Source organism: Theropithecus gelada, chromosome 14 (assembly GCF_003255815.1).
Source record: "Theropithecus gelada isolate Dixy chromosome 14, Tgel_1.0, whole genome shotgun sequence".
Lineage (NCBI taxonomy): Eukaryota > Metazoa > Chordata > Mammalia > Primates > Cercopithecidae > Theropithecus > Theropithecus gelada.
In genome coordinates, this window is record NC_037682.1 from 19,514,001 (window position 1) to 19,532,261 (window position 18,261).

The 18,261-nt window shown below is 43.0% G+C and overlaps 2 protein-coding genes across 13 annotated transcripts in view; one reads left to right on the forward strand and one right to left on the reverse strand.

Annotated features, from left to right (window-relative positions):
* LOC112605862 (filamin-binding LIM protein 1-like) overlaps positions 1 to 12,769 on the reverse strand; it is a 24,732-nt gene extending 11,963 nt beyond the window's left edge. The window contains 4 exon segments of the mRNA XM_025355790.1: positions 7,536 to 7,627; positions 10,336 to 10,502; positions 10,729 to 10,953; positions 12,555 to 12,769. Of these exon segments, the coding sequence (XP_025211575.1) occupies positions 7,536 to 7,627; positions 10,336 to 10,502; positions 10,729 to 10,953; positions 12,555 to 12,769 (699 nt within the window).
* PHF21A (PHD finger protein 21A) overlaps positions 11,113 to 18,261 on the forward strand; it is a 194,798-nt gene continuing 187,649 nt past the window's right edge. For 7 of the 12 annotated variants that reach the window (XR_003115638.1, XM_025356985.1, XM_025356987.1 and 4 more), the window contains exon 1: positions 11,113 to 11,630. The gene's annotated coding sequence lies outside the window, so the exon portion shown is untranslated. Of the gene's footprint in view, positions 11,631 to 11,745; positions 11,820 to 12,730; positions 12,850 to 13,780; positions 13,840 to 14,467; positions 14,661 to 18,261 lie in introns of those variants that run through there. The other 5 variants (XM_025356993.1, XM_025356984.1, XM_025356990.1 and 2 more) reach the window with 4 other exon arrangements.

Genomic DNA, 18,261 nt, shown 5'->3' on the forward strand with positions numbered 1-18,261 from the left:
GTTCTTTTTTTTTTTTTTTTTTTTTTGAGACGGAGTCTCGCTCTGTTGCCCAGGCTGGAGTGCTGTGGCCGGATCTCAGCTCACTGCAAGCTCCGCCTCCCGGGTTCCCGCCATTCTCCTGCCTCAGCCTCCCGAGTAGCTGGGACTACAGGCGCCCGCCACCTCCTCGCCCGGCTAGTTTTTTGTATTTTTTAGTAGAGACAGGGTTTCACTGGGTTAGCCAGGATGGTCTCGATCTGCTGACCTTGTGATCTGCCCATCTCAGCCTCCCAAAGTGCTGGGATTACAGGCTTGAGCCACCGCGCCCGGCCAAGAGTTCATTTTTAAAAATTGGAAACAGGGCCCACTTGTATTGGCTACTGTCAATTTTATTTGTTTGATTTTTCTGGTTATTCACAATTACTCAGGACAAAACATGTTTCTTTAAAACAACATTTTCGTAAATTGAATTAGGTTCCAGTAACATGTGAACATAAAATTTCTGTGTTAATGTTGTCATACTCTCCATTGGTTTTGCTCTGTGATCTTTTTGGTTTTGCCTGTGCTGCTGAGGCGAGGACACTCCAGTATGAAATGAGCTGTCTTTAGGCACAGTTAGTCACAAAGCTTAGGTTTGAGCATTTCCACTTGGAATGAATCCGTTCCCATCAACCCACTGACGTTTATCAAAGGAAATATAATATTCATCCAGATTGGAATTGGAATGAGTTTTTCTTTTCTATTAGATGGACAGCGACAACTCAATGTACTTGGAAAAATAATAAGTTTATGCTTATGCTAATTGAGGAACTAGTATTAAAATAAAGTGTTTGTGGCTCTGAAACTCATAATACCTGTACCTTCAGGGACTCAGAACTCCCCAAGTGGCTATTGGAATATGCTTCTTGTCTTTAAATTCTGACTCTCACTAGGTTAGACCATAATGTTTCAGGTCCCTTCTTCTCTGTGTCATCTCCATATCCACCAAAGCAATTCTTAGCCCCAAGTCCCCAACCTACTATTACCTCTAGTTTTGTCCACCAACCCTGATACTGAGATGGTTGAAGTAGTGTCATTTTAAATTTAATCCATTCCTCTTTCTTTCACTCACAGAGCCCGTTTTCAGTAAACTTGGTCATCTGCAACTTCTATCTCATCAGTTCTCTGTAAGCAAGGAGAGGGAAATGAATGGTATGGCAAGTCCATTTTACAGGTGGGAACAATGTGGACTGTATCCCTCCCATCTCATCTCATCAACATTATAGTACTGAAAAGATTTGGGGTTTTTTTGCATAATGAAGTATAAAACACAAATTATCAACCTCTGTTTAGCACTAGGATAATAAGGCTTTCATCAAAGAAGGATACAGCTACAGAAATGATGCTTTTTGTCTTACGTTTTTGAGTTCTGAGAACCTTGAAGACATTCAAAAAATTTTTATTTTTTTAAATTTTTTTGAGACAGAGTCACTCTCTGCCACCCAGGTTGGAATGCAGTGGTGCAATCTCAACTCACTGCAATGTCTGACTCCTGGGTTCAAATGATTCTCCTGCCTCAGCCTCCCGAGTAGCTGGGATTACAGGCATGCGCCACTATGCCCAGTTAGTATTTTGTATTTTTAGTAGAGATGGGGTTTCGCCATGTTGGCCAGGTTGGTCTCGAACTCCTAGTCTCAGTTGATCCACCCACCTCGGCCTCTCAAAGTGTTGGGATTATAGGCATGACCCACCGTGCCCAGCCCATTTATTATTTAAATTGTTCTCCTAACATTGCCACTTATCAGGAAATAAAATCCTATTTTAGAGAGAAAGAAAATGGGGCTAAAAGGAAAGTAATTGGCTGGACTTAAAACGAGAGAATAAAATCTAGGCCTTCTGCTTCTCCATTCCGACTGCTTTGGGGTGTGGTTCTCCATGTGTTCTAGCTTGAATGCACACGGCTGGTTGGTTTAACACTAATGGGTGTCAGGTTCATTCAAAGAGCACGACCTCAGTATGTAAATTATTCAGCAATGAGGTTGATGTGACTATTTATAGGTCATAAATCAGTAATAAACTCAGAAATATGAGAACAGTTCCCTAAATAGGCAATTGTTACCTATCCAGGGCTTAATTTGAATATGCAGGGGTGAAGCTGGGCATAATTTCCTATCTGACACCCTTTACACTGGGCTTGGGAGAAGTGGATAGGAAAGGTGCATTAATTATAGCAAGACATCAGGGCTGAGTCCAGGTATGCCAAAATAGATTTGTATCTTGGGCAAGCTCCAAACAGTTCCTAATGGCTGCCTGATGCACTGTGTTGAGAAGGATTCTGAGGTCAAGTTTAGGCCCTGGGAAACCCACAGATTTGCCATCCCTGGTTTGCTTATTTCATAACCTTTACCCATCAACAAGAGACGTTTGATGAAAGTAAGAACACTGGGTCACACTTTTTCACCATAATTGTCCTGCTGGATTGTGTATGCTGATAGATCTTCTGCAACCAATCAAGGAATGAGAGACCAAATCGTCTCCTTTCAAAGATGATAAGCCATTTATAGGATTGAGACAATGAAAAAGAAATGAGAGACCCAACGGTCCAGCTGTGACAGATCAGGTTACTGGCTGGATTTGGGGGAACTCCCTGTTGCTATCATCCAAAAGGGGACTCCTCTGCCATGTTTCGGTTCCGAGACCCAGTCTGCCCCATTCCTTTCCCCTTCGGTACTATAGTATCTCTTTCTCTCATTCAGTAGTCAGGTTGACTCAAATGCGCACTTACATCTTATTGCAGTATGAGGGAATGTCGGGCCTAAAGATACACATTTGAGGTCATTCATAAGCTATAAGGTGCTCCAGTCACTTGGCCTTGGATAAAGCCCTAAACGAGTCCTCCTCCTTTAGTGCACGGGCCTTTCAAGACTCTGACCTCTGGGATTATGATTCCTGTGGCTGCAGTTTCTCTCGTTCCTCTCTCTAGACCCACATCAAACAAGCAATCACTCTTAGACCTTACTCTGGTCTCTAAAAAAAAAATCAGGTCATGTCCTGTTTGGATGCCAGGCACACCCCTGTGGCTTTCTGTTCAGAACCGAGCTATCTTCACAGCTTTTTGGTTCATCACCCTGCCTGCTGCCCCCAGATACCCTGCTTTCTCTCATTCTGTAGGCTTTCCCACAGACCTACCCTCCTTGCTGGTGTGAGTCCTGGGGCTCTGTGACAGCATCCCTTAGCTATTCTGATCCAGCTCCCTTGCTGTATAAAATTTCCTTTTCTTTTTTTCCTGAGGCGCTTGAAGTAAATTGTCCAAGATCACACATCAAGTGGCAAATGGTGATATAACTTTTGCATTGGTAATCTGATTCCAATTTATCATTTTACAATATCTCCATTTGATAATTCAAAATCACATTTGCATATCAAAGGCAATTGCTATCTTGTCTGGGAAATCTCCACTGTCTTCTTTCAGATTCATGATATCCCTTTCTATCCCCCCACCCCAATGATAAAACATGTGTATTACAGAATTCTCTAACCTTCGAAAACACCTCTGCACAGGTGTGTTAACTTTGTGAAAATTTACAAAAACGTACAACTTGTGTTTTTTTCACTTCTCTTTATGAATGTTATACTTCAATTAAAGAGTTTATGTAAAAGATACTGTCAGATCCCTGAGTATCTCACCATCTGCACTCAGTTTTAGGACTGCAATGCAATTTGCCAGTGTTTTGGGGAAAGGTGAATTTTGGGATAACACCTAGTCACATTTAAATGCTTATGACTGGACAAAGTGTGCTAGCTGGGCATGCTATGTCTGACCCCATGTGCTTTATGTAATACAGAGGTCGTAAAAAACTTATTAGAACATTATTTAAATGAGGGGAGAACCTTATGTTATTGTAAGAAACGTGTGCCCTAACTGATTTCACTTGCAAGACAGAAGGTTTTATACTACAGTTTAAAACTGCTTTCACTTGGTTGGAATTTGGGATGTAATATATTTCAAACACAGTTTCACTCATATGGGTATACTAATTAGTTTTTCAGGTTTCCAGGTTTCAATGCTCACAGAAAAGAAATAATAAAAATAAAATACGTAATTGTGCAATGTGATACAAATTACCAACGAACCAAAATAATATTTATCAAGCACGTATAACACACATTATCTCATTTAACCTCCATAACAACTCTATAAAGTAAAATGATTATTTCTGCATTTTGCACATAAGGAAACTGCAGCTTGCGATAGCGCATCATTTGTCCAAGGTCACCCTGGGACTGTTTGATTCCAGTTTTACTAATTCCTCAAGAATAAGCCCTGCTAACTTCCCGTTAACTGCTTGGACCCTCAAAGCAATCCAGTGAGGCTGAGTGCGGTGGCTCGTGCCTGTAATCTCAGCACTTTGGGAGGCCGAGGTGGGTGGATCACCTAAGGTCAGGAGTTCCAGACCAACCTGGCCAACATGGTGAAAAGCTGTCTCTACTAAAAATACAAAAAATTAGCTGGCGTGGTGGCGGACACCTGTAATCTCACCTACGAGGGAGTCTGAGGCAGGAGAATCGCTTGAGCCTGGGAGGAAGAGGTTGCAGTACGCTGAGATTGCGCCATTGCACTCCAACCTGGGCAACCAGAGTGAAACTCCATGTCAAAAAAACAAAAGCAAAACAATCCAGTCTATTAAGTATTATTATTTTCCCCATTTTAGGGAAGGAAATAGGTCCAGAAAGATAAAGTGTTTAGTTGGACATCTGCAGAACCCAGACTCACTCGAGTTTCTCAGCCTCCAAATCTGGTAACACCTTACACTAGATAATGCCATTGCTCAGGCCCACAGTGTAATTTATTTATGTTGATAATAGACATCAAAGACTAGACACTGAAGGTGGAAATAACAAGATGATAAAATTCTTTCAAATCCCTAGTCTTGGAAAAATACCCCCGTGATACGTTTAGCAGTTCAGCAGCTTTAAGGCAGACATTTCTACAGCTCTAATTGCAGCCATTTTAGTTTCTAACAAACAGGTCCAGCCCGGGCCCCCTGATCTGCGTCAGTTACTTTTGCAAGAGGAATCAGGATCTGCTTCTTGGAGGGTAGAGTCGCACACGTGAATCTCTCCATGGCATTTAGTCTAGTTCTGTGGTTCTCAACCATCCCCTCCCAACAAACCCGACCCCAGTGCAGTTTTACACTCCTCCCACTGGACTCCACCCTCACCCTATACGCACTGGATATTTGGCAATGCCTGGAGATACTTTTGGTTGTCACAACTGTTGGGGAGCTGCTACTGGCCTCTAGAGGCCAAGGATGCTGCTAAAAGTCCTACAACAAAAAAATTATGTGGCCCAAAATGTCAATAGTGTAGAGGTTGAGGAGCCCTGGTCTAGTGAATGCTGTTAAACACACACACAACTGAAATTACTTAGGATTGAATTGACCTTGGAGATTATGGCAAAGTAATGAAATTGAAGGTATTCTCTAGAGTGGACTGTTTATCTACCAATATATATTTACAAGTTATATGTGACCCATTTCCAATTATGATTTTGGCCTACCACAAATGCACACAGAAGACACTTACAGTGAAGATTTTTCAAAAAGATCAGAAACCATTCAGACAGTGGGGAGAAAGTGCATTCAACTTCTGCTAGTCACTGGGGATTTTCTGTCATAATTCTTTAAAAATCACACTGATATGTCTTCTCTACTTATTTAAGCACTTTGTTGGTACAAGCCAGGTTTTCATTTATTCCAGCCCAATAAGAATTAGAAAAAGAAGACCTGATGAATTCCAATATTTACCTTCCTGCCTCAATGAAGAAATAGAACTCTTAGGTTTTCAGACAGAGTTCAAATCTTCTTTGGGCTGACCTTTTAAGAGATAATGAGGTTACTTTTCAGCCTGGAGCAGAAAACAGGACAGTGGTTGAGTGAAGTGGGAAGGGGGGCCGGGTTGGATGAGAAAGCCATCAATTAGTCCTTTCCGGGGGGGTTTCATTACTTTATTTGAAATACTGTCAAGTTCCAGACATCAGACACAATCATATACACATACAAAAATACCTTAATATCCATGGGTGTGGTTATGTGCTGTGCTAGTATAAAACTGTAAAATAAGAAAAATTCAGTCTCCATTATAGTGTATAAGGCCTCTTTATAATAATATAATATGTAATGCCTATTATCTTTTTTCTATATTTACAGTGTCTCTGCATTAGACTCATAGTGCAAATAGGAAGGAAGCTGTTTTATTATTTTGAGTGGCATTTTACATTGTCCCATAGAACCCCAGTATTAGTATTAATTAAATACTTTTTTTTTTTGGAGATAGAGTCTTGCTCTGTTGCCCAGGCTGTAGTGCAGTGGTGCGATCTCAGCTCACTGCAACTTCCATCTTCTGGATTCAAGCGATTCTCCTGCCTCAGCCTCCCGAGTAGCTGGGACCACAGGTGCCTGCTGCCACACCTGGCTAATTTTTTGTATTTTAGTAGAGATGGGGTTTCACCATGTTGCCTAGGCTGGTCTTGAACTTCCGAGCTTAGGCAATTTGCCCGCCTCAGACTCCAAGTGTTAGGATTACAGGCGTGAGCCACCGCGCCCGGTCTAATTAAATACTTTCTACTGAACAAAAGTTATTTAGATTCCTACCTCATATCTTGCACCAAAAAAAATTTTAAAGACAAATGTAGCAAAGTAAATGGAAAAAATAGAAACCATAAAAATACAAGAAGAAAACTGTAAGTAGTTTTCTAATCTTGGAGTTTGGATAACTTCTTGAAGCATAGAACAGGAGGCAGGAATATGTAAGAAAATACTGATTTGAGTACTTTCACAAAAATTTAAAACTGCACATTTGATATTTAATAACATTCAAGATTTGAGTTTTAACCTTTGTTCAATAGTTTTTTTTGTTTTTTTTTTTTTCGTTTTGAGAGAGAGTCTCATTCTGTTGTCCAGGCTGGAGTGCAGTGGTTCCATTGTGGCTCACTGCAGTAGACTTGAAAACTTTGGTTCAAGTGATCCTCCCACCTCAGCTCCCCACTAGTAGCTTGGATGGGTTCTTGCTATGTTGCCCAGACTGGTCTCAAACTCCTGACCTCAGGTGATCTTCCTGCCTCTGTCTCCCAAAGTACTAGGATTATAGGCCTGAGCCACTGCGCCTGGCCTGCTCAACAGGGTTTTGATGGCAATTAAATGGTTTGGAAGGTTAACTAGGTGGCAGGAGAGCAAATTTTATGTTATTGTGCACCTGCTATGATTATGTCATTCATGTCTAAAAGTTGAAGGACTTACCTCAAAGCAGCTTTTGATAAACTTTCAATTTCTAGCTTACTTCTGGAATTTCTGCTAACATACTAATTGTTACCTTTTTTTCCTTTAACACTTATGCCATTTAGCCCTTACAACAATCTCACAAGGTATTATCTTTATGTTTAAGGAACACCAGGGTTCAAAAAACCTAGGTATTTTGTCTAAGGCCACACAGCTAGTATGTGCCCACAGAGTGCCTGTGTCAAGCACATGGAGATGCTGAGAGCTTGAGAAAGACCCACCAAAGCTTATAATGCCAACCTCACAATCTTCAATCAACACGAGAGTCCCTGAATCCCACATGTACATCTGCACCATCAAAATACTGGAATGCCACCTGTTCACCTTCTTAACTAAGAAAATGAATTTAAGGGCACAGTGAAAATGTATTATACAGTTCTATGTGCCAGGACTGTGCTAAGCACATTACATTAATTATTTTATTCCATCTTCTCCAGAGCCCTACTTAGTAGGGCTTTTGTTGTTTTTGAGACAGGGTCTCACTCTGTCACCCAGGCTGGAATGCAGTGGGGCAATTTCAGCTTACGGTAGCCTCAACTCCTTGGGCTCAAGTGATCCTCCCACATCAGTCTCCAGAGTAGCAGGGACTACAGGCGCGTGGCACCATGCCCGGCTAACTTTTGCACATTTTGTAGAGATGGGGTTTCACCACGTTGACCAGGCTGGTCTTGAACACCTGAGCTCAAGGAATCTGCCAGCCTCAGTCTCCCAAAGTGCTGGGATTACAGGCATGCAACACCTCGCCTGGGGCCGGAAGTAGGTATTCTAAGCTGTAATTTACAAGATAGGAAAACTGAGGCTGTCAGAGGTTAAGTAACCTGCCCCAAAGTGCCTTAGTTGAAGGAGCAATACTTCCAGAGTATTTTTTTTTCCATTAAGTTTGGTAGTTACAGGAGTGTTAGACACTCCTATATTCAGTTAAAAATATTTTAATTAAATATCTAGACAATGACTTCGCAAACATTGATTTTTGGTTGCTACCACACATTTTCATAACCAAGCACCCTTTGGTACAAGTTAAGTGGCTAGTCCACCTTAAGTCTTTTTTATAGCAGGCATTGGCAAAATGACAGCCCGTGGGCCCCATCCAGCTCACTGCCTGGTTTTGTGAAGTCCCCAAACTGGGAATGTGGTGTTTTTTTTTTTTCCTTTAATTTTTTTTTAATGACTGAAAAAAATCAAAATAATATTATTTCATGACACGTGAAAAGTACGTTACATCCAAATGTCAAGGCCTATAAATACAAATTTTATTAGAACATAGCCAGACTCATTCATTTACATGTTGTTGTATAGATGCTTTTGGGTTATAACAGCATAGAGTGGAGACGTTGTGACAGGGACTGTATGGTGTGCAAAATCTACGATATTTACTATGTGGGCTTTTACAGAAAAAGTTTCCTAACTCCAGTTCTATAGCATGATACAATTTGAGGTTCTGGATTTTTTTCTATGAAATTCCAAAAAATTTTTTACCTTTTTCCAGAAAGAACACCAGAGTAGTCTTCCTAAGAAAAAATGTTGATAGCCTGGGATGATCTGAAATCACACCATTAAGTTATAGTTCCGTGACTAGCTAGCGGATCCAGCTTGAAAGACCCCCTCCCGCATTTTAAATACATTACAGTTAGCTCTAGATGGTAAAGCTGGGTCTTACTACCCACCTGTCCTCCCGTTATTCATCTTGACTGCGTTATGGGTTTAGTTTCACAACATCATATGAGTTCATCCAGGCTTCTTGAATCATTTATAGGAATTTTCATTTTCACTCTCAAACTCTTATACTTTCTCTGCTGTGAATTTTTTTTAACATAAAGCTCAGACTACTAAATGGCCTACACACGTACCATAAAGTCCGTATTTTATTTTTTTTAAAATCATAATTTTTAAAAATTGCTTTTTCTTGAGAAACTAAACTTAATTTTGCAGGTCACAAAAGTAAAAAAATACCTTCATATCCAATGATCTCAAAGCACCTCTGGTGAAAATACATAACAAGGTAAAGAACGTCTATTTTTAAATACTATTTCTTGAAGGAAATATTATTTAATGGAAAAGATGTGACTAGTAAAGTCCAAGGCTATTTCTGGTTCTGCAAATGACTCACTTTGACTTTGGGCAAATCATCTCCCCACTGTTGCTCTTTATCTGCAAAAACTGGACTTCATGCCTATGGGAGTTGCATGGCTAATCAATGCCTGAAAAATGCGTAGTGGCAGATGCTACAAAAGTGCTGAGCCTTAAAAACAAAACCACCCCCACCCCCCCATTCGTATTCAGTTGAGGTTGGGGTTTATTGTTATTTAACATTCGAAGGCCAACACTATGTTAAGTCCAGCGTGCTGCACAGAACAGATAATATCACTGTCTAGTAGGGATTTTTTTTTAATCTACGATTTTTTACTTTTAAAAAATTTACAGTGGTTGGGGGTTTAGAATCCGGTAATACATCCATGCAAAAACGTTAAGCTTCAAGTTGAAAACTATCGATTCGAAAATCTAAATAAACCCCCTCCAAAAAAAAAAAAAGGGGGGCCCTCCCCGCCCCACCAAGAAATCTCTCAAAACAAGAATTCTTCTGATGTTTTTCTCCTCCCTGCAGTTCTCCATGTTACAGTCCTTGGAGGTAGAATAGGCATAAAATACTTTCACTAATAAAATATGACAAACCGCCGGATTATACGTGGCCGATTCCCAGTGATTGCCCTGCTACACAAAGCAGAAAAGTAAATGCCATCATCCCCCTTAGAACAAAAGAACTTAGGAATAAAAAACATGGAGAGGGGGGAGAAAGCAGCAATAAATAAAGGTGAGCGAAGGCCCCCGTCCCCCGCCCCTCCCGGGAGCGAGTGCTGGACTAAGTACTGCTAATAAAGTGGTTCAAGGGTAGTTATTTGGAAAGGGGGCGGGGTGGCAAGGGGAGGGAGCCGGCGAGCGGCGGCCGGGGATGGCATGTTGCATTCGACTTGAGGTTGCATCTTTCTCCTGTTGCCTGGACCACGCTCCCCCATTGCAGTGCTTCCCCATCGCTTCCCCCCACCCCCTTCAAACTGCTGTTGCACTGGAGGGAGTTGGGGCCGCTCCGGAGCCTCTTTGCAGCTCCCGCCGGCGGGAGGGGGGAGTTGGGCTCGGGCCGCGGAGTTGGGGGGGCCGCCGCGGGCTCCGGCCTCGCCTCGGCTGCGGCTGCACGGGAGCCGAGCTGCGGCGCTGCACGGGCCCGGGATTGCGGCGGCCCCGGAGTTTGGCCGCCTTCGCCGCCGCTCGGTGCTCGGCCCCATCACGGCCGCCGCCGCCGCTGCACTGGAGTTTGGCTGCCGCTGCCCTACTTCACTCTAGTTTAGTTTCACTCACTTTACATCCGGGTTTTTTCCCTAGGCAATGGGCGCCGCAGCACACCCCGTTCCTTAGGCAAAGTGAAATAAATTCGCCGCACCGACACGTCAAGTAGTCCGCCCGCCCGAGCGCCGCCGCGGGCCCCCGTCGCCCCCCCTGCCGCCGCCCCACCGCCCCCGGTGGGGGGACCCGAGCGTCCCGGGAGCCGCGGGCCGAGGCGCGGGGGCCCGGGCCGGCCGCCGTACCACTCCGCCCGGCGGCCCCCTCCCTCCCCGCCGCGGCCCGCTCTCCCCCGGCGCCTCCTCTCCCCTCGCCCTCGTCCCCGCTTTCCCAGCCCCAGTCCCTCTCGCCCGGCTCTCGGGAGCGGCGGGGGCGCGCACGGCGGCGGCGGCGGCGGGCCGGCGGGGCCGCGCGGCGGGCTCCCGCGCGGGCGAGTGTGTCTGGGCCTGGGCGGAGGGATCCCCGGGCTGAGGCGGCGGAGGTGCTGCGGCCCGGGGCCGGGTGGTGAATGGGCTGGTGGTGCTCGCTGCTGCTGCTGAGAGGAGGAGGAGGAGGATGAAGAGTTGGGCTTGTTTGTCTCCCACAGTTTCTCTCCTGCTGCTCTGATTCCCCCCTCCCGATTCCGGCCCGGGGCCTGTGTGTGTCCCTCCTGGAGGAGGAGGAGGATCCAGTTCCTCCCCCCAACCCCCTCCTCCCCACCCCCCCTTGCCTGGGGAAGAGGAGGAAAGAAACAGCCCAGAGAGAGAGAGAGAGAGAGTGAGTGAGAGAGAGGAGAGGAGAGGAGGAGGAGGAGGAGGGAGAAGGGAACAACCTACCATCTTAACACACTAATATCTAAAAAGTGCGAGAGGCCCAGAGCAGCAGCAGAAGCAGCAGCAGCAGCTCCAGCTTCTTCCCTCCCTCCCCATGAAGAAGAGTTCCCTCCTCCTCCTCCTCCTGCTTCTCCTGCTCAGAGTTCCTGCCTCCAGCTGCCAGGGGGGACAGCCAGCCAGCAGCAGGAGGGTGCAGTATCCCAGCTTTTCCATTCTCTCTTCTCCTCACTCTCCTCTCTCTCTTTTTTTCTGGAGTAGCTCTATTTCCCCTCCCTCCCCCTTCCCCCTCTGCCTCTCTCTTCTCTCCCTCTGTCTTGTCGCTGGTGTTTGTCTCTGGGAGGATCAGGGGCTGCCTGCTTGGAGTTTGTTGTGGGGGGAGGTAGGGGGAGGGGAGGGGTGTGTGGGAGGGAGGAAGGAAAGGGGGGTGTTCTCGTCAGGACCCCTCAGTCAACTTGAGATTTGAGCAATAACTTCCCCTTCGGGGCGCCCCCCTGCGTGCCCTTCCCATACCTCCCCCCCCCGAAAAAAAAGACAATGGGAAAACCTTGGCTCCCCCCCTCCTCCCCTCTGCCCTCCACCCCTCCCCAGGATAAATTGGAAGTAAGTTTATGAGCAGCGTCGGGAGCCTGGGCGCAGAGTGCAGGGCCGGAGCGGGTGACAGAGGCGGCGTGCTGGGGGCGGCGGGGAGGGGGCGTCACATTGTCCCGGCGGGGGGCCGGCCGGGGGCTGCGGGCGGGGGCGGGGGGCACGGAGCTTCGCCCGCCCCCCTCGGCTGTCCTTCGGCCCGGGGAGGGTAGCTGGGGCTCCTCCATCCCCCCCACCCCACCCCGGGATGCTGTCGGGGGGAAGTTTTTATTATGATTATTTATTTAATTAAAAAAATTTTTTTTTTGGAAAACCATCTTGTTTGGTGACTGAGGGATCTGGTTTAAAAAAAAAAAGCTGCGGCTGCTGACGCTGCCGGGCCCGAGTGTGTGTGTTTGTGTATGTGTGTGTGAGAGTGTGAGTGTGTTGGTGCATTTGTCTTGGGTGGCCGGAGCAGCGTTGGGGAAATTCCGCTTATTCTTCTTCTTCTGCAACTTGTTATTCCGGAGAGTCTGCCTGCACCCCTCACCCCGGGGCCGGCCCTCTCGCATTCGCCCCCGCCGCCGGCGGCTGCGGGGCGCCCCCGGGACCCCAAGCGGGCCGGGGCGGACAGGCCGCTCCGAGAGGGGCCGCGGCCGCCCCTCCCCCGCCCGCGCCCCCGCCGGGGGGAGGGGCGCGCGGAGTGGGACTCTTTCCGTTTGGTCCAGCCCCGTCGTGCACGCAGTTCCCAACACTTCTCGTCATCCTCTCTTTGGTCTCTTTATTCTGCTGAGCGGTGCTGTTAGGATTTCTTTTTTTTTTTCCCCCTGACCACGTTCGCGATGGTGGGTAGCAGCAAGGTGGCCCTGGTAGGGGAGGGGTTGGTATCGAGATTGGGCACCGGGGGAGAACGCCTTCTTTCAACTTTGTCTGTGGCTTGCACCCCCGGAGAAGGCCACAGGCCGGTTGTGGGGTGCAGATGTGCCGAGAGTGATTTCTAAGTAGTTGAGTTGTTGTGATGAGGGTACGACTGCTAATGGTCGGCAGGTTTTGTTTTCATTGGTGAATCTGGTGTCATCATATTCCGGTCATATGTTGAAATATTCTTTGTTTAGGTCTGGAAGTAGAGGATCTCACTCTGCACGTCCACATTGTGTTGTTTTTAGAATGATGTCTCTGGGAGTATGGATTTCTAGAATTTGAAATCTGAGTGAAGGTCCGGGCATGTGTGGGCCTCATCACCTGGCCTTGACAGTGAACTTTGTGGCTGTGTTTCGGATTTCAAAGATTTGCCCCATAGCTGAGGAACGAGTTGTGCATTTTTGCTAATAGTCGGTGTCAGGAATGTAGATGCTTGAGCTGGGGAAGTTAGAGAGGGAAGAACGTTTATATATAAATAATGGATAGTTGAATATTAGAATCAGATTAATTGGGGCTGATGAAAGTTTTTTTTTTTTTTTTTTTTAAAGCAGTTGTGCACTATGGGAAGGAAGTCTTTTCACAGGTTCACTTGATAGGGATTCTTTAAGGTGAGGGGTTGGAATTATCTCCTTTTTGAGAGGATTCTCACCAACATCTGTAGCTTTATTGACGGCCTGGTAAGGGTACTGAAACTGGGGCTAAACCATGTAAGCATACTTTTCAGTGTTTATGGTATGTGTTTACATCTGGTGTTCACTCTAAGCAATAGAAATAAATAGGTCAGCTTTGCTTTTGGTCTTTAAAGACTGGCCCCCTCCTTCCTTTTTTAAGTTTCACAATTTACTTGGTTTGCAGCATTGTTGGAAACTGTTACTACATTTTTACTGGAAATACTATTATTCATTTTAATTTTGGTAAGTTCCTTCTTAATTCTCTTCTTCCTCACTTGTTTATGGAGTCTGTGTTGTGGGCTTAAAACTAGTTTATTTTAGGGGGTCATTAAAAATGTCTGAAAAATACGTTTTCAAATCCCAGTACCTATCTTTTCATAGAAAAGAGGAAATTTTGTGTGCAGTTATGCTAATGCTTATAAAAAAATGTCTGTACTTAAAATGTTTGTAGATGTACAACTGTCCTTAAGTGAAGAGCATAGTAACAGTGCACAAAGTTCTCAAAACACAAACATCTGGCTAACATGTTACAAATATTCCAGGGGCTTTTTTGTTGTTGTTTTTTGTTAACATCAGACTTTTGCTTTTGGTAACGTAATGGTATTTGCAGTTTGACTGGCATTGCTTGGCTGCCCATAATAAAGTTTTCTGCTTGGGTGCTCTTGAAGACTTTTTAACTTAGTTTTTAGACAATTTTGCAGGCTGTATTTAAGCATGTTTTATTTTGGACTCAGGCAAGTCTTTGTGGAACTGGAGTAGTAATAGATGAAAAAGACACCTACCTGGGCTCTATTGTATCTTTAGAAGGTATAAGTGATGGATGGGGCCTATTTCTTTTAGCTTTGAAGGGTCCATCCTTTTTCCTATTCAGTCGTCTGGAAGGAGCTGCCTCTGTAATACTCTTCTTCTGCTTACATGAAGATCTCTAAATGCTATCCAGCAGGAGGTGCTACAGCAAGATAAAGGAAATATGTGAATTTTGAGGGTCTTGTTACTTATTACAGCTCTACTTAGCTTCAGCTAAGCAGCAGGATTAACACCTTAAAGTTCCAGAAAGATTTTGAGTAAGTCCATTTAAAAAATTCCATTCATAAATTATGTTTGCTACTTGAAACTGAAGTCTTTGACTATACAAAGTAGATGTGTGATTGTGGATAGCTTAAGGATTCTGGGCCTAGGTACAGAGCACTGTTTAGAATTATTTTATTTGGAAGAGGAATTAGTCTTGTGTTGATGAGTGGGGTGTTGAGCACGTATTTTAAAAAAGTATTTGTAATTGTTATAAACAAAAGTAGTTGGTATGATTTAGGGCTTTAAGTCTTGTTATCCCTATAATAATACAAATAGGATATAGAGTAGTTGAGATTTTGGAAAGGGGGATAGTGTGTGGAAAAAAATTTAGACTTCTTGTAGTTTTTTTCCCCTCGGATTTACGGACTATGATTCTAATATAGATCAATTTTTAGGCACTCAGCTTTATAAATACATATGGTTGATGTACTTAAGTTAGCCTGCAAAGACTGAGATTCTTGAACTGTAAATCAAGTTCTATCAGTGGTAGGTCATTGCTGATATAACAATAACTGCATAAAGATGAATATAGTTACTTTAACAGTTTCATAGCATTTATAGCGCATGGTCCTTTGAAACTCTGTTAGTGTTAGGTGAATTGATTATTACTGGAAATATCATGCCACTGTGGTTGCTTGTAAAGTTTTGTGTCAAAATTTTAAAAATTTGGGGATGCTAGAAACTTGATAAATCTGCTTTGAATTTTGTCTATTTTGTAGACAAAATACTGTTTTCTCAGTAAGACCAAATGACATAATACATATAAAAGTTCTTCGCAAGTGGTAAGAAAGCATGCGGATATTAAGTTGTTGAGATAGGTAACTAATTAATACATGGACAGAAGCTTCTGTCTTAAAATGCTAACTTTTTCCATATCAATTGAGAAAGTAATACATTTAAAGTGCACTGGGCACTGTAAGTTTTTTTTGTCTTTTAAGACAGAGTCTCGGTCTGTTGCTCAGGCTGGAGTGCAATGGCATGATCTCTGCTCATGGCAACCTCTGCCTCCCAGGTTCAAGTGATTCTCTTGCCTCTCAGCCTCCTGAGTAGCTGTGATTACAGGTGTCTGCCACTACGCCCGGCTAAGTTTTGTATTTTGAGTAGAGACGGGGTCTCACCATGTTAGTCACGCTGGTCTTGAACTCCTGACCTCAGGTGATCCACCTGCCTCAGCCTCCCAAAGTGCTGGGATTATAGGCATGAGCCACTGCGCCCAGCCTAAATTTGTGTTTTTAAATACTGCTGTGGTTACCAAAAATGTCTTTGTTATAGTTTTGAAGCTGCTTTTGAAAAAATGCTGCCTTGTCAGTTTCCCATAATATATGTAAAAAAAAAAAAAGAAGTCATTTTCCCTTTTGAAGATCCTGTGAATTGTATGTCCCCTGTTACAGTTTTTCTTCATTTCTCCATTGATGTGATGTGATAGTAGTTGATTTTAGTGAGTGTGTAAGTTCCCTGATTCTTCTATAGACTCTTATTAACACAGAGTAACAGATGTCATGGTTAAAGTTTTGAATGTTTTGACTGACTCCACTAACTTTCTGAAAAATTCTTACTGCCTGAAGCTTTCAAGCTTGTTTCACAGTGAAAAAGATGTATATCTGTATGTGTTAGTATTAGGTATATGTGGCTATATCATTTTTTTTTTTCTATTTTAGAAGGATGCACGAGGAAATGACTACTCAAATCTAGAGGAGTGCACTGAAATATTTTTGTGTAAAAATAACCCAAAAGTTTAAAGCCTGGAGTTTCAGCTTTCTTATAAACTCTGCTCACAAATTTGGAATATAAACATTTTAAAGTAAAATATAGATAATTAAGGACCCTGTGTTTGTGAGCTCATCAAAAGGTATATAGTATCTTAAATTTTAAAAGTGACTGTTCTTTTGAAATTGCCCCCTTTAGAAAGTAAATATAGAAACTTGCTTCTGTGAAGGGTGAGAAAAACACTTAACTGTTTAGATAAAAATGAAACCTCTCAGGGTGTTATTAACTTTTTCATCCTACAGACAGTGAATAGTAAAGCTCTTTGTGAAGACATAACTGAAGTTAAGGTTATATTAATGTGCTTTTAAATTTTGTATTCCTCATATTTTATTGCTGAAGGCTTTTGTATTTAATTACTATTCAAAGAGAGAAGGGAAGGAATTAAAGTTTTAGGTCTCTGACCTTTGGTGAAATTCTTCTATATTTATATCTATAACTGATTTCTTGAAACATGTTTGAATTTTCATATTATTTTGTGCTGGGAAATGTTAATGATTTATATTGACTTCTCAGGAACTTTTGTACATGGGCTTTTTTTGTAGGCCTAATAATTCTTTAGAAGCATAGAAATACATTTTGATCACATTAATTTTCTCAGGTGTATATTTTTGCTGCTTTGCGATTTTTTAAAAAAGAGATAATATGTTGACACTGCATTAAATTTATTGTAGATAATTATTTCTTAAATAGCGTATGTTTTCTACTTTGGATGTTTGTGTGTATATGTAGCCATACTATTTTGTAGGCTTTCGTGTAATTCTTATATGTGTGTTAAATTTTTGAATAGTTATCTTTTGTGAAAATGTTGAAGTAGACTTTTATGAATAACTTTTCTATTACTTGTCCATCAATTCAGTCTTAATATTACGGTGAACTCTTCCCTTTTAGAAATTATATGTGAGGTTCAGCCATCCTTTGGACTCTTCTAAAGCAACTTTCTCACACTAGACTTGTGTCGCAATTTGAATACTCCTCCACTTCTCCCTTCTAGTACCCTGCAAGCTCTCCCCTCTCCCTGCCTTAAAATAAATAAATAAATAAAAAAGACTTTAGTGAAAATTTCTCAGTTGAAGGCAACTATTCTTTTCTATACTTTGGAATCAGTTACAGAAATGTTTTCTGTTTTTTTAAGTAGTCAAGAAAGTGAACCAGTATGGAGGAGCTAGGAAGGGGATGAGGCCTAACAGGTTGATGATCTAGGTTTTATTTTGACTCTGTTTGTGGGCCTAGGGGGAAAAAATAACTTAAACACAGAAGCCAAAAAGATGGGTTTTGTTTTATTGTTTTGGCTGCATTGAGAATACAAACTGTCAGTACTTGAGGAGAAGGAGCAGCAGAAAGGAATTGATTTTTTTTTTTTCTGCTGCAGATCCAAGTATTGTTAACCATGTGCATCTCCAAAGCGACATACTTACAAATCAAACAGTAGTTGATTCTTTCACTCAATTAACAGTCAGAACCCTAAATTGTGTGTGTGTTTAATTTTAAATAAGTACCCCAAACTTTGGGGTAATGACAATAATTTCCTGATAAAAGTGGGTGATAGTAACCATGGCAACTGCTATCTCTGGCCTTATGGACAATATGTTGTATTGATGAAGCTTCAAATCCTTTATAGTAGCCCGTCACTTTTATGGTGAAATGTAGTAGCATGTGTTGCAGATGATTTTTAGCTGGATTGCGTTAAATTTGTGTGCCAGCTTATCTTTCCTTGTTAGGAATTTCTTGGACTATATTCCAAAACATGTTTGTGAAGGTGCTGTTGCCTGAAAATAACCCACCACCTGTGTTAGGCCTCCTGATGCAGATTGCACTTAGTTCTTTCCC